At 38.7% G+C, this 16087-nt stretch overlaps 1 protein-coding gene across 1 annotated transcript in view; it reads right to left on the bottom strand.

The window, feature by feature from the left end:
• The window catches only part of FAM60A (family with sequence similarity 60 member A), a 31693-nt gene that overhangs the window by 13915 nt on the left and 1691 nt on the right, over nucleotides 1-16087 (bottom strand). The window contains exons 2-4 of the mRNA XM_006767828.2: nucleotides 4219-4366; nucleotides 2454-2553; nucleotides 628-754 (exon numbers count right to left, since the gene is read on the bottom strand). Coding sequence (XP_006767891.1) covers nucleotides 628-754; nucleotides 2454-2553; nucleotides 4219-4346 — 355 coding nt within the window. The 5' untranslated portion in view covers nucleotides 4347-4366. The remainder of the gene's footprint in view (nucleotides 1-627; nucleotides 755-2453; nucleotides 2554-4218; nucleotides 4367-16087) is intronic.

The raw sequence follows: 16087 nt of genomic DNA, 5'->3' as shown, positions 1-16087 counted from the left end.
AAAATCTTAAATCTAAATTCCTGCATACAGAAGTACCACTACAGGTGCCCTACGTGCAACAATGACTTTCTATATGAGTTTATGAACTGGGTATTAATTTGTCATTCCTTTGCCCTTCCATCACTCTACACAATACACACACACACACACACACACACTCCTAAATTCCAAAGTACTGAGGCTGAGTTCACTGCATTAGGTGAGTTATGGTTTCTACTGTTACTTTCCTGGGCTTTGGTCTCAGATCCTCCACTAATTATTTATGTTCCCTTCTACACATATTCAGGCCTCAATATCCTTATGCGTAAAATATCAGGTAAACAAGCTTGAAAAATGCATCTTCTGGAAAATTAAGACGTCGGTAAAGAGAGCAAAGTGGCCTCAGCACAATATGAAGAGGTGGCTGGTTTGTGGAAGAATTTTCATGACATCAAAATCAAGGACAGTGTTATGAGATTCCATAGAGATGATATCTCTACCAAGTCAACAATCCCCTTTCAAACACTCTTTTTTTAAAAAAGCAATAAAAGTAAAAAAAATGATCCATATATAGCATATGCCACCTCTGGGCAAAAATAAAAACAAAACAACTATCCTTGAGTACTTGTGTTTCAGTTTCAAACTTACTATGACGTTTAAATTCCTTCTGTAGTTTGCTGATCTGGTTGCTTTTTATCCTGTTTCCAGATAGAGTTTTCACTTTCTTTGGTTTCAGTGTAGTCTTCAGGCTGGGTCCTGCCCTTGCATCTACCACCTGGAAGAAAATACTGAATATTTAATACCATTTTAAAAATGACACCTCTGTATTCCTTTGGTTCAGACAAATGCCTATTTGAAGGAGCCCAATTTCAGAACCACAGTTTTCTATTAGAGTGTTTGAGAGTCCGTGTGAACCTTTTTTTAATCATTACATGAAATTTAAAAATAGTTTACCTCTAACCATTATGCTGTACACCTGAAATTAATATAAAATAATACTGAATGAAAACTGTCATTAAAAAGTAACATTTTAAAAAATAAACAAAAATTACAGCACATCAAGGAAAAGTAAAGAATAGTTTATATAGTGGGGGTTTGTTTGTTTGCTTTTTAAGTAGGTAATAGGAGTCTGCTGGACAAAGACTTTAAGTAGATTTACATATGGTGAGAATGGCCTATAGGAGGTTAAGAAAAATCAAATCTAACAACTATCATTTCTATAGGATGCTTTGTAGTTTATAAAAAGTTTTCATATACTTTTGATTTTACCTTCACCACAAAGCAGTAAGGGGGATATTTTTGTTACTCCAATTTTAGAGTGAAGGAAAACAAGAGAAATTAAATTATTCACTTCGCTTTATTTCACTAGGCTAGTGAAAAGGGCAGGGTGAGTGGGAGGGGGATAAGACTCAAATCAAGGTATTCAGACCTATGTTGTAAACTCTTTTCACTACCCACCCTTAACCCCTGAGGTCAGTTAAATGACGGCAATGGCATGTTCTCCCCCATCTAGCATGCACACGGATTCAGCTCGTATGGTCCCATTTCTCATGCACTCACTCATATTTACTAGTTGCAGATTTCTACCCTTATGATGAAAGGTTGCCATCACCTTCGAAATCAAAATTTGGATCTCCTCCAGATGAGGCATTAAAGAAAAACTCCTTTTTTTAGTAAGTTAACAGACCCTCAGAAACCTACCATTATAATGTAAGTCACCAAAGGATAGTGTAAAGCAAGTATAGGGGAAAAGATAAAGAATAAATGACTGCCCGCTTAAAAACAAGTTGTATAAATGTCATAAATATTCTGAAAGCTAGCAAACAGAAGAATTAACTGAGACTCAGTGCTGTTCTGGCCAAATATATCTTATGAAAAATTCTAGTGACATTATAAAGTGAAAGGTCAGAAGAACACACCTTTATACACCAGTTTGATCTCAACTAGATTTAAACATAGAGGGTAACAACAGCTTTCATCTAGTTGAATGATTACTATGTTATACTTTGTCTCATTCAGTTCTCACAACCGCTCTGAGACAGCTATTATCTTTATGCTCTACAAATAAATGTAACTTGCACAAAATTCACAGCTAGGAGGTGATAAATCCAGGCCTGATTAAAAACCTACAGGCTCATTAGTACCAACAGGAGTTAGGATAAATGTCATCCTGAGAGGTGAAAAAAAGGCTCATCTGATTAACTCTAGGAATTTCTGGGTTAAACCTAAAATATGTGAAATATACATTGTGAATTTCTGGGGGTAGTGGATACAGCCTTAGGGAAATGCCACACCAAGCTATTTTGCTTCCAAACAGACAAAATGTAAGGCAATTTTATCTAAGTGGCAACTGTTTTTCTTTATTCTTTTCATATTTTTCCATCCCAGGAACATTATTACTTCCTACAGAGGGGGAAACTAATGTTACTGTAAATATAACAGGTATAATTGAGAAAGATGACAGGTGCACTAACGTGATTCCAGTTTTTTTTGGATCCTGCTGGCAATTTCTTCCATCTTTTCACAAGCAGGACACAGGCATTACAGATGTCTCCTGAACGTGTCTCATGCAACCTGATAAGAAAACAACCAAGCCTTTATTGGTCTCCTTTACATTAAAAAATTCGAGCAAGTACATTCCTTTTAGAAAAAAAGTTCATAGATGCTATTTCTAATCACCCGGGATGATCCAATTCCATTGTTTCTGTAGTATATTTAGGAAATATAATTAACTTCCAGATCCAATGAACCAAATTTTCATACGTTGCAAAATAATGTTTTAAAATTTAATAATAGTAAACTTTAGACCTAGAAGAGATCCTGGTCACCAGAGTTTTAAACAATAATGTCCAATTAATCTTTCTTAAAGTATGTATAGATGCTTCATAAGCAACAAAATGCCATCCTTCAAAATAACATGTGATGGCCCTGGCCGGGTGGCTCAGTTGGTTGAACGTTGTCCCATTCACCAGAAGGTTGCGGGCTGAATTCCAGTCAGGGCATGTGCCTGGGTTTCGGTTTGCATGTGGGTTGGGGCGAGTGCAGAAAGCAACCGATAGATGTTTCTCTCTCAATCTCTCTCAATCTCTCTCTCTCTCTCTCTCTCTCTCAAAATCAATAAAAAACATGTCCTTGGGTGAGATTAAAGGAAGGAAAAAAAGTAATAATAATAAAGGGGAAAAAAATGTGTGATGGTATTCTAGTTTCACAACAAACAAAACCAGAGGCACTGTAATTTTTAAAAAGTTATTATGTACAATGGACACAAGACACTGGGGGATGGGGGAGGCTGGGGGAAGGTCAAAGGGGAAAAAAGGAGAAAAATGTACTACTCTTTGTAATATTTTAAGCAATAAAAAAAATTTCTTAGACCAAAAAAAGTTATTATGTCTGCATAAGGGAAAAAAAATCTATGAAACTAGTCACCAAGTTGTTACATCTCTGAGGAACTTTCATTTATTACATTTATCCTGAATTAAATACATCAGACAAATACTGATAATATTTATTATGTACACAATTGGAAATGAAGACATTAGGAAGAAAATGTAATTTAAAAAGGCAAGGTCAATGAACTCTTTTTGACAACCCTGAAAATACAAAGTCTAGGATTAATAATAAATAATCAACAAATGTTTTGATAAGAAAAACAAAGTGGTGAAATTAATTTCTAACATGGGAACTAGTTCAACATTGTGTATTTTATTTCATCCAAGGGTTTGTTGGAAAGTAAATTCTACTTCATTAAGCAGTGAATTATTGTCAAAAGATAACGAAGAAAATTTATATAAAATAAATGCTAACATACCCTGACAGGCTTCAGGGCAGAACATTAAGTATTATTACTATCCTCAGCAGGTTAGGTCAAAATATATTCCTATAATTTAGAAAAACAATATAAATGACAGAAAACTACTGGAGGATAGCAATTATAAGAGAAAATAAGGGTAATTTTTTAAATCTCTTTATACATACTGAAATTAATGAACAGAAAGGGTTTGTTTAGTTACAACTTTGAAGTTGGTTCCAATTAATTCGGTAGTTCCTCATAATCTGAAAAAAGGTAGGCTGTCAGTATGTTAGATTGCCTTTAAGACCAAGGGCCTTAAAACAGCCTAGATCAGAACATAAGTGATTTTAAATATTAGCCACATTGCTCCAATTGCCTTGCTGGGAAATATTTCTGTATGCTGTGACCTATTTCACGCTAAGAATGGTACAAACATCTGATGATCTTACCCAAAACAGCTCTGGAAATCCTTCTCATAGCGCTTACTGTCCGTGAATCGAGAACTGGAGGACTTAGCTCTGCAAATACAGCAGCCTTCTATACTTCGGTACATCTTTGGCTTGTGAAAACCAAACATCTTTTCTTCTAGGCAATAGTCTGTAAAGCCAAGGGAATTGACACAGCTTGGTTGAGAGCTATTAACAAGAAACCACTAAAGGAGAGAGAGCTCCCTGCTCCACCCCACCCCCAGCAACTTGGTATTACACAGCCAAGCCAGAAAGCGGGGCTCTGGGGAAGACCTCTAGCATCTTCCTCCATTCTTGGCACTAGCATGACAAGGGTATAAAACACACAGAACAGCTCAGCTATTTAACAAGGCCTCTACCATCTACTCCTACCTTCCTGGCAAACACTCATTCTAAAAATAGGGGATGGGAAGCATTTTTTTTTAAAAAATCAAGTTTTAAGTAGAATATACACCTCTGTCCACAATCCTATAAAAAACGATGGAATCATACGCAAGGAAGGGTGTGCCTTAACATTTAAGCTTAGGCACCACACCCTTTATTTTGCACCTCTGCATTCGTGTGATTCCCCTCTGGGGAAGTTTTGAGCATTTACCATGACCACTAATTATTTGATCCTAAGCATACAAGTAACGCATCAACACACACAACTTCTGCCCTATGGGAGAGGAGAGGGGATTTCTTCTACGATAAATGGGAAGTCCTAAACAGGCAAGTGGGCCCTGAATTGAAACTACAGAAAGGAGGATGTAAAATTCACAAAAATCCAGGGTTGGACTATAAGAGCAATAATTTCATATATCATGAAGATGAATTAAGAATAAGCTCATTGGTCTGCCTCTCAGTTGTTACAGAGGTTTTTCGAGCTTTTACCAGGCTCTGTGCCTGAGCAGAGTAACAGTGGGACTGGGCAGGTGTTCAAGAAATGTAGAGTCATATAAATTGTGATTCCGATGATCAAAAAAAATCTTAACATCAAGCAAGGAAGGAAGAAATAGCTCTAGGGCTAGATAGAGCAAAAATGTAGCCGACAATAGTAAATGCGCACCTTAGAAGTAATTTAAAATATCGAAACCAAGGGCCAGCTTTACCAGAACACCTGGACGAAAAGAGGTGAGGAAAAGGCAATGAATATAGGAACTAAACCCCAATGGACAAGTCCAGAGGGTGTGGGTGTGTGTAAGAGACCAATTACAAATTATCACAAAAGCATCAAATCAAATAAAGTATTAGTAAGAGAGATTATTAATACCAATTAATTTGTGCCCATAGTTTTGAGACTTATAACCACAGAACACCATCCTCCTTTAAAGTTCTTTTTAAAATGAATGTGTAAAACAAAAAAAACTTCAGTATTTGTCTTTGAATAATCTCTTGCCTGACCCCATTCCATTCCAATCCTGGTTACTATACTAGAGCAAATATTTATGGAAGTGATTCAGAGAAATAACCAAATATCCAGGCATTTTGTTTGTGTGTGCATGAAATTGAGGGGTTCTGAAATACAGACAGAGGCTAAGAAAATATTTTATTAGCAATTCATTAGCTCAACGCGGGAGCTTTCCTTTTAAGCAGAGACTACTGTTCCTCAGAAGTTCATTAATGTTTTTGTTGGTGAGGGACACAGGGATGGAAGGGAGAGGGGACGGGGCAGAAGGCCCCTGAGTCATTTCAGTAAGTCTAAACAGTTATTTCAATTTAAGAATTGTTAAAACAAGAAAACAAAATATTCTTAGCTGATTAAGTAAATAGTTGTTAAATGAAATACTTTGGAATTTTATTTTATTTTTTTAGAGGAAAAAAAATGAGGAAGGTGTTCTATACACAGCAGGAAAAAGGTGTAGTGAGGCCTGTGAAATAAGGCAGATATTTTTCTTCAAACTAACAACCAGGCTTCATGATAAATGAAAAGAAAATGCCCTGCTGAAGAAAACCATTGCTTTGGGGGAAAAAACAATGTCAAATGACACAGGATCATAGAAATGTTTTAAAAAGAAGTGCTAAGAAAGTGTAAGTAAATGCTTTAACTTGCATATTCCTGTTTTGTAGCAAAAATGAAAACACAACTCTCTGATCCTCACACCAACCTGTGGGCTCTCAAAGTCCCCTAACCCTCCATTACCACCAAGAAGGTCAAAAGTCCACAGTTCCTTTTACGGTTGCCAGCTCCATCAATAGCCCTAGGAAACTTCAGTCTCCCTTCTCAGCAAGGACAAAGGAAGTCCAGCAGAAAGGCCAGTTCATTCCATTAACACACAGACCAAATCCTACTACAAAAGACAGATTCCTATCTTTACCCTCACAATCCCGTCCTCCCACAAATAAACATGCCATCAAAACTGTACAGCATTCAGATCATCTCCAATGTATGAACTACCTTCACCGAGGCTGGATCTGACCAAGAAGCCAGTCATCAGGCTGACACGCTGCTAAGGAATGAACGGGCGCTAGCCTTCTAGGCTGAGGAAACACTGAGGTTTCCTTTTCATCATCTGCCTCGGTGAATCGGTGTGTTCGTTTCCAATGATTCCTTTTGTCAAAGGGATCTCCACAAAACGTACCCAACGGTCCCCCCCTGCAAGATATTTCATTCTTCAGTTTGAAAAGTCTTTTTCTTAAGACATCCGGGAACATAAAATAGCTTGATGTCTTCTGATTGGTAAACCTTTATGCAGCTCTGTGACCTTAGGTTTTTACTGACAAAAATTCTTCTGTCTGAACATCTGAGGGGAATCTAAATCTTAGGGTTCACCCTCGTCTAGGAAGTGCTAAATTCAGTAAAAGTGCCAGACACATGTCCTAATACAACAGACAAGTAGTGCAAGAACCTTTTAAAGGATGATTATTTAATAAACCCATTAAAACTTTTCTGAGCTTATTTTAGTACTTGAGAGGCACCTGGGAATCTGCAGCGAATACACAGGGGTTTCACCTCGGGCTTTGTTTACAGCAACCCCACTAAGCAATGGTTGGCTTTAACCACTGTGACCGTTAGGGAGCCCAGAGATTAAATGAGAAATTTTTCACAAAATCTATAGATGCACTAAAGCTTTTTTAAAAATTAAAAACAAAACAAAAAAAAACCATCTACCTGATCTGTGGAAGGAAACCAAGCACACAAAATGGCTCTGAAACCAAGTTACTTTGTGTGTGTCTGTGTATGTATGCACACACCCAACAGATGATAGATAGATAGATAGATAGATAGATAGATAGATAGATGATAGATAGATAGAGAGAAGGTGGGTGTGGTACAACATGATTATAAATTTAGGATGTCTGTTATTTCAAAAAACCTATAGTTCTTTAGAATATTTCTTTCCGAGTCCTGCATTTATGCAATATTAAATGATTCCTCCAGAACAATCTATTTTATTTGTTCAAATGGCACTGTCAGCTACTAAACTTACTCATGACTTTTGCATCTTTCTCACAGCATCACGTCACTCAGCCCTATGTTTTACCAGTAATAGAAGAAAGCTAACACCATCTGCTTCCTAATTGATGAACAGTTACACATGAGAGTGGACCCATACAATCTCACCCTTATGTGTGTGCTTAGGCAAAGCAGAAGAAAATTAAGCTTTGAGATAAAGCCCAAAATAAGGAAAGACTTAAAAATGCTGATTAAAAACTGTCATTTGTCTTCTAAAATTCAGATAGTGGCGATGGGTACAAAATTCTGTGAACATACTAAAAGCCACTGAATAGTACTCTTTTAGAGTAAATTTTATGTTATGGTATGTGAATTATTTCTCAATAAGCTTGTGTTTAAAAATAAAAATAGACCGAACTAGGAATTCTTCTGTCTTTATTCATCTTTGTAACCTCAGCATCTATAATAGTGCCAGTCAGTAGATACTCAATTAATGTTTTTGAAAAGCTGTCATTTGTATAATGTTCTTCATGTTTTTTGAAGAACTTTCATTGATTTTTTTTTTTTTTTGGCTACTGTCATCTAAAGAGCCACAGAATTTTACAATACTATAACAGTTAAAGACAAATCAGCCACACTAAAATTGCTATTCTGTCCAATTTAGTTCAATCTCCCAAAGTTAAAAAGATTACATTTAATAGCTAAGTCAGAAAACACCTTATATTGACAAAAGTGAATTTTTAAAACGTAACAATTAATTTGAAACATGTTTTGATTGATTCGTTGAGATTTCTTCCACTTTAAAGCTGTAATTTCATAAACATTTAATGATCAACTTAATGAAACTATGGGGAATGTAACCTTAGTGTTGAGACAGGAAAAGGTGTGGTGACTACAAAGATACAAAAGAGACAATTTGAAACAAATCTAATGAGATTATGAAGCCAAAGATCAGGGTCAATGTCGTATTTTACATTTAATGAAACACACATAAGGTGAGTTGACTGAGTGGAATATAACATAAATGGGAAAGAAAAGGAATCTTCACAGCAATAGCCAATACTGAAGGGATATTATTCAAGGAAAAGTCTTGTGATAAGTAACTCTAAGCTCAAAGATGATCTCTTATAAATTTTCAGCCCTTAAAGAGAATGCAGTACACATCTACAACATGTGCAGGGAGGGAACTAGCCAAGATATTTTGTCCTGTGCAATAAGCAAGTTGAACCATAGTTGTAAAGTATAATCCCATGGCGTTTTTTTTTAAATGAGGTCTCAAACTTTAAAAACCTGACATTTAAAAATGGATTTTTAAAAACTGGTAGCTAGTGGTTGCCTCTGAGGGGTGTAAGAATGAAGGAAGTTTACTTTCACTTTACTCCCTTTCTATATTGCTTTTTTTTTAATACTGCTTTTTTAAAATTCAAGAGTACCATGTCCCAAACCCTTAAGTTTCCATCACACCTTGACTTAACTAAAGAAGAACCTGAAAAGGCTTAAACCAACTTCCTCAAAGACCCACAGATGAAGAGATACACATTACTAAGTATATTGGGCAGGAGAGAATACAGAATAGACTAGTAAGACCAGAATAGACAGAGAGCAGAATGGGAAGGAAACTGCTGAGAAGAGACAAGCAAAAGATTTGTCAAGTGGGAAGGAAGCTGCGGTGAACAAAAAGACAAAAGGAACCAAGCAACCAAAGACAACTTAGAAGTGAAGGAGACTCATTTCTTTAGGGTTGAACTTTAAATGACAGGATGATGGGAAAGGAAGAGAAATAAACACCGATCAAAAAAGCTATGAGCAACCTTGAATTGCTGTAATTGACAATGCTACCCTTGACATCATTTTAGTCAATGGTATGCTATCCTTAATCACATATAAGTACAAGATCCAATAAACACCAACAGTGTAACTGGAGCAACACTGCACAAAGGGTCAAACAGGACTGCCGTGTTGTGTGTTCTCAGGCTGCTAGGCCACTTGGTTGCGGTATTCAACAAGGAGGCATGTTTCGTCAGAGCTTAAGGACAGCCAGGGGGCAATCAAACACTATTGTTCCTTCTTACCTGCGCCTAGATACCAACCCACATCCCAGCACCAGTGGTTCTCAATTTATTTATTCTCTTTTCAGGGACAAATTTAAGTTTCCCTGGAAGCAAAGTTAGACAGGGTGGTGAACCCCACTTGTTACCAACAGCCTCTCCAAACATGTACCCAGTCCTTGAAAAATTACATGGTAAAGTATGTATAACTATGGCTGCCTATGGAACCCACACTTGGCAGAAGAGCCCAGAACTCATCCTACAGGAAAGGGGTTCAAACTCAGAAATAAGTCTTCAGCTGAAACAGCATAGGTTTCAAAACTTTCCTTTTTAAAGAACAGTTTATTGTTTTGTTTTGGGTTTCTTTGGGGGGGGGGGTTAGAGAGAGGAAGGAAGAAGAGAGAAATATGGATGGACTGCATCCTGCCCACCCCACAATGGGACGGAGCCCTGACTAGGAATCAAATCAGTAACCTCTCGATGCATGGAACCACAGTGCCCAACCAACTGAGGCACACTGGCCAGGGTTAGATATAATTTTTTTTTTTAAATTACAAATCCACCCTGGCAGGTGTGGCTCAGTTGGAGTATGGTCTCATACACCAAAAGGTGGTGGTTTGATCACTGGGTCTGGGCGCATGTGGGAGACAATCAATGGATGTTTCTCACATCAATGTTTCTCTCTCACATCAATGTTCCTCTCTATCTCCTTCCCTCTCTAAAATTTTTATTTTTTAAATCACAAATCCAAGTCTGTGAGCTTTAGATAGTATATATATAAAAAATACTACATCCTCCCATTTTGGTAGTGCAAAGAAATACTGGGCCTCCCAGTTCTAGATTAAGAGCAATTCCAGTGGATAAGAAAATTGTAATGGTTGAAGAGGTGGTATTTATTTGCTCTTTAAAATATATATATAATTATTGAAGGGAAAGGAGAGATGGAAACATCAATGATGAGAATCATTGATCAGCTGCCTCCTGCATGCCCCTCAACCCAGGCATGTGCCCTTGACCGGATTCAAGCCCAAGACCCTTCAGTCCACAGGCCAACGCTCCATCCACTGGGCCAAACCAACAAGGGTACTTTTTTTTTTTAATTCTTCACCAGAGGATGTTTTTATTGAGAGAAACATGGACTAGTTGCCTCCCATATATGTCCCAACTGGGGACTGAACCCACAACCTAGGTATGTGCTCTGACTGGAATCGAACCCAAAACCTTTTGGTGTATGGAAAGACGCTCCAACCAACTGCCACCCGACCAGGGGAGTATTTATTTGCTTTTAAGGGATCACTTAGGAAATGTAACTACAGTATTGTGAATCTGGTGAAAAGAGCACTGTAATTAGTAAATTTGGAATCTATTTCTGCTTTTATCTTTACAACTGAATAGAAAGTCACTTCTAATATTTTATTTGTCCCTTTTGTAACACTAAGGTGAAATCTCACTTCTACTTTCCAGGGATGCTGTGAAGCAAGAGTATGAAAATATCAGTCTATGTATACCACTTATTTCCTTAAATTAGAGACTTGCACATTATAGAAATATAAACTCTATCTGTCCCAGGACATGCACAACAAATTAAACTGAAGGTAGAACATGATTTCTGAAGGCTTTCTTTTAAGCCAAGGTCTATGGGAAAAAAGGAACTCAGCCTTTTCAGGGAGAGTTAAGGTCATGAAACTGAACCACACTCCTTCCTGTGAAGCTGTGCTCCCATTAAGACTGACAAAAATGTTAAGAAAGGGGGTATGGTAGCACATATCTGGTCTAACCTCAAGAAAGTTCCTTAAGCTCTCTGACCATTCCATTTCTCTTTATAAAATAAGGATAAATCCCTACTCTTTTGAATAATATTTGTAACAAAGCACCAACACAAGCACTGGAGATCCTAACCTTTAAATGCCCTATATTGATTACCTAATCTTGTCTTCCAGGCGTGCTCTTCCTGTATTCACCTGTCTCAGCATCCATGCTGTCACACAAAAATTATGAACTCTTATATTACAACTGGACTCTCCCTTAGCATCCTGGTCATGGCCCCCACCATATCCACTATGGATTAAGTCCTTACAGATTCTGCTTCTTCACTTCTCTAGTTTCATGTCCCTCCCACCCCTGCCTGTTTGTCCCCCATCATGGTGCTTGAACTCCTGTCAGAGCCTCATAACTAATTTCCCTGCATTCTTCAAACAGGTGGTATCTTACTCAAGCTCAAATATTAATCATCTCTTCCAAGGTACTAACACTGGCTTCAAGATAATATCTAAAATCCTTGGCAAGAAATTCAAAGCTTTGCAGGATCTGGTCCTGCCTTCCAGCTGCTCCCAATTTGGAATTCTGATGTTCCAGGAGTGTCAAACCAACTTTACTAACTAGCCACACACCTCAGGCTGTTTCTTCTGTTTGAGTTGGTTTCTCCTCCATCCCCTTAACCTGGGAAATTCTTTATTTACTTTTTTTAGGGGGGGGGGGTGTCTTTAAGAATTATTTCTTTTTATAAAACCTTTCCATTCCTTATTAGAATACCGAACACACAGGATTTCACAAATTATTTACTGTATTATCTCCTCTACTCAGTGGTAGGGCAGGAACTAAGTAAGTCTTATATTACAACCAGGTGCTGACTATACACAGCACCCAGAAACAGGTGAAACTTACTAACTGCCCTTCAAGTGGTGGAGCCAAACTGGATCTGAACAATGTATTTAAAGGCATGAGTAAGAAAATGTGTCGACAATAAAGATGTGTATTAAGGGTGATGTTCTTTTCAGTTGTACATTTGAAACCTGTATGATTTAAAGAACCAATGTCAACCCAATAAATTCAATTAAAATTTAAAATGTGTATTTAAAAACTGATGTCTTTTTAAAAAATATACTTTTATTTATTTTAGAGAGTAAGGAAGAGGGAGGGGGAGAGAGAGATAAAAACATCAATGATGAGTCATTTACGGGCTGCCTCTTACATGCTCCCTACTGGGATCAAATCAAGCCCACAACCCAGGCATGTGCCCTGACCAGGAATCAAACGGTGACCTCCTGGTTTATAGGTCGATGCTTAAGTACTGAGCCACGGTGGCTGGACTAAAAACTTATGTTTTGAATGGAGTCATGTTTAACGTTTAAGAAAACGTTGTAAGAAAAAATTGTTTTGAGGCTTACAGACTTCCAGGAAATGTAAACCAAATCAATTACTTTAATTACAGAAGATTAGCAGTAAACAATTCAATGCTTTCCTAACAATTGGTAGAAAAAATATTTCTTGCTTATTTCAAGTAAGCATATGGGGAGGAAGAGGAGGCTAGGAGAATAATGTGGGAGAAATGAATCTCAGAATGAGAGCTATTTAAACTCAGCATACATTAGCATCAACCAAATTAGAATAACATTAAGCCAAATCAAACTTATAATAGGTGGAAACAACTAAATACAAGCTAGCAATCAGTTGTTTTAGTCCAATGGAAACTTTGGTCTTGAATATGTAACAGTACATGTGCCTGTGACTTCTGTATTTTTAGTGCAAAAAGGAAATCTCCCTCCCTTGAAAACAAACTCCCTTCTTTTGAACGAGGTGCACTTCCAGATTATTTCCATAATACAGAAAACCTTAGTTGGTGATTCAATTAGAGGAGAAACTGGAGAATCAAAGAAAATATTTTCAATTTATAACCCCGAGTCAAAACTAAGTGTGGGAATTCCCGGACACTCTTGTGAACAACAGAAAGCAGGAAGAAGTAAAATGGCATTTTCTAGATTTCCACAGGACTTTTTGATGTAAAATGGTTGAATCAGAACTGCATAGGGAACCAGGAGCTGAAGTGAAGGTAGTGTCTTCCCAGAACCAGTTCCTGAAGGTGGGGGGCGGGGGACTCATTGTTTCCACTCATCATTTACAGAATATTTCCTCAGTTTTGTCTTCTGTAAAATGTCTCCTTCCCAAAGTTGTGAGAATAACAGCCAATATTGACCAAGCACCTTCCTTGCTTAATGATTTACAACCCTGTGAACCCCATCATTGCTAACTTTGCAGATGCGATAACTAGACCACAATGGGACTTATTTAGGAGGACCCGGGCTTTGGAATGTAGGCATTTTAACCCCCGAGACTTCTGAACAACTAACCTAGTGCCTCCACAAGTGTGCTCCCTTCCACAAGTGTGCTCCCTTCCTTCTCAACCAATTATATTCCTAGCTTCTCTTAAGGAAAAAAGGAAATGCCCTATTTTTAAAGCAACCTACCGTGTGCCTGGCATGGTAAATTAATGTCCTCATAACAGTTTAGAAAGTTGGTTTATATTTCAAATAAGAGTAAGCTTTCCCCAGTGAAAAATTTATTTTACATAGAAAATCATTCTCAAATGGCTTTCCTGACATAAATCTTCCTGAGTTTGAGCCCCATGAGCCAGGTTTTCCCAGGGCCTGACTCCCACTTTGGGGAAAAAGTGACTATCCAGGGTCCAGACCTACAGAATTGAGAATACTGAGCAACAGCAGCCTGAGGTTCTAGAATAAACCACCAACTAAACTTTTTATTTCCAACCTCCTGCAAAAGTAACAAAAAAAGGGAAGGCAGCAGAGACCTGGTCTGTGTGTCTTTCCCACTCAGCTCATTCACCTTGATAAACCAAATCTCTGTTGCACATATTCCTGATATTGAAAATATCTGCAATTTAAGTTTTATTAAGGTCTATATATTGTATTTGAAATGTCCCAGGATATTGAAATCCTCGCCGGAACTTGACTATAAAATACTAATTAAGAAAAAACAAACAAAGAATCTCAGTGTATTTGCAAAGTACTTCATGTGCATTTTAAGCACATGACCCCAGAAATAACTGCCCAAAGGAAGCCATCAAGTTATTAAATCCAAAGCTTTTCATTTTCTTGACATGCTCTTTGTATTCACTTCAGAAGTTTACTGTTACTGATACTGTTTGCCTTTGGGTATCTGCAATTTGGTGAACCAAAACTTGGGAGAAATGTGATTGTTTAATAACAAAACAATGAAAAGCAGAAACTGGATTTCAATTTGTTCAGGTGTGGGGGCGTGGCCTCTGAGGATATTCTTTTCCGGTGATGATTACTTTTGGATTCTAACCCTTGCACGCCATCTAAATGCAGGCGTAATCAGCAAAGAAGCAACAGATATGGTGGCTGCTTATTGGATGTCTAGACTGCAGGCAAACCCCAAATACCAAAGAAGCATCCATGTGTCAAACCAGCATAATTTTTGAGCTATGCCTGGGGTCACATACCAAAAAAAAGGGAAAGAAAAAAGTTAGCTTGAAAAGAAAATCTCAGAGGGGTAACCAGAAGGTCAACCACAATTCCCAGGAACGGGGAAGAGGCCGGCAGGGACAGCTCGGCTAGCCAGCCATTCCCAGCAGCTTCCTCCCCAGCCCCCACACCAAACCTCCAAGGCCCAACTCCCTGTGCGCAAGCTTCTTCAAGGTCATCCCAAGATAACACAGCGAACAATCGCCAGACATAGAGCCAAGCATACCTTTAGGGCCAAGAATTATCCTCCTTCCCCAAATCACTATATAAGTACTTCAGATGCCACCAGGCTTTCTCCAACTCCACCAGAAACGAACTCCCATACTTTAATTATTTAGACTGAGCAATTAATAACGTGCTCGGTTTTGCAACATAAATTATTAAAAGGCTTTTCAAGTCTGGCGAACTCCAACTCAAAAACAGGTGCTTACTGACAAGGTCAAATCCTTCTCCTTTTTTTTTTTTTTAACTATTCAAAGAAAAAGGGGAGAAAAGTGTTAGTAACCTTCTTTAGGACAAGATGAGGAGTTGGGCGGATAGGATCGCAGTGGTAAAACTGTCTCCCCAACGGGGACCATGCTTGGCTAAGCAGTAATTCTTAGCCTAGCAATCGGACGTTGGAGGAAGAAAATAAAAACAAAGAAACGTAGGGTCATAGTTACCAGGGCAAACTCTGCAGCGCCCTGCCACCCTAAGAAACCACCACCGCCATCCCAACCCAAACAAACCTCGCCCTCCCGGCTCCCCCTCCCACCCGCACACACAAAAGAAAACAGCAGCGCGCACCCGGAGCCCCGAAACTTCCCCACGGTGGCTTTTTTTGCGTGTCGTCGGGGCTGGGTCCCCTGAACGTGCGGGCCGAGGCTCAGCTGCTGGGAATGGGGGTGCTGGCCGCACTCGCCGGTTTCCCAGAAAGCAGCAAATTGCCTCCTATGGCAATCGGGTCCCCCCCACGGCCCTCGTGTGTCCCCAAGCTGTGCCCTCCCCACTTGGGCACGCGGTGACCACCAAGCAAGAGGCACCGAGGTAGCAAACAGAAAAGCTCCCCACTGGGTCTGTTGGTAAATAAAACAACGCGGGTCGGGAAGAAAGTTGCAGGGGAGAGCTGTTGGCCCGGACGAGGGCAGCCCGAGGGGCACGGCGTC

The sequence above is a fragment of the Myotis davidii genome, unplaced genomic scaffold (genome assembly GCF_000327345.1).
Source record: "Myotis davidii unplaced genomic scaffold, ASM32734v1 scaffold902, whole genome shotgun sequence".
Taxonomy (NCBI): Eukaryota; Metazoa; Chordata; class Mammalia; order Chiroptera; family Vespertilionidae; genus Myotis; species Myotis davidii.
Note: the sequence above shows the minus strand (reverse complement) of the source record. Positions and strands in the feature narration are given on the sequence as shown.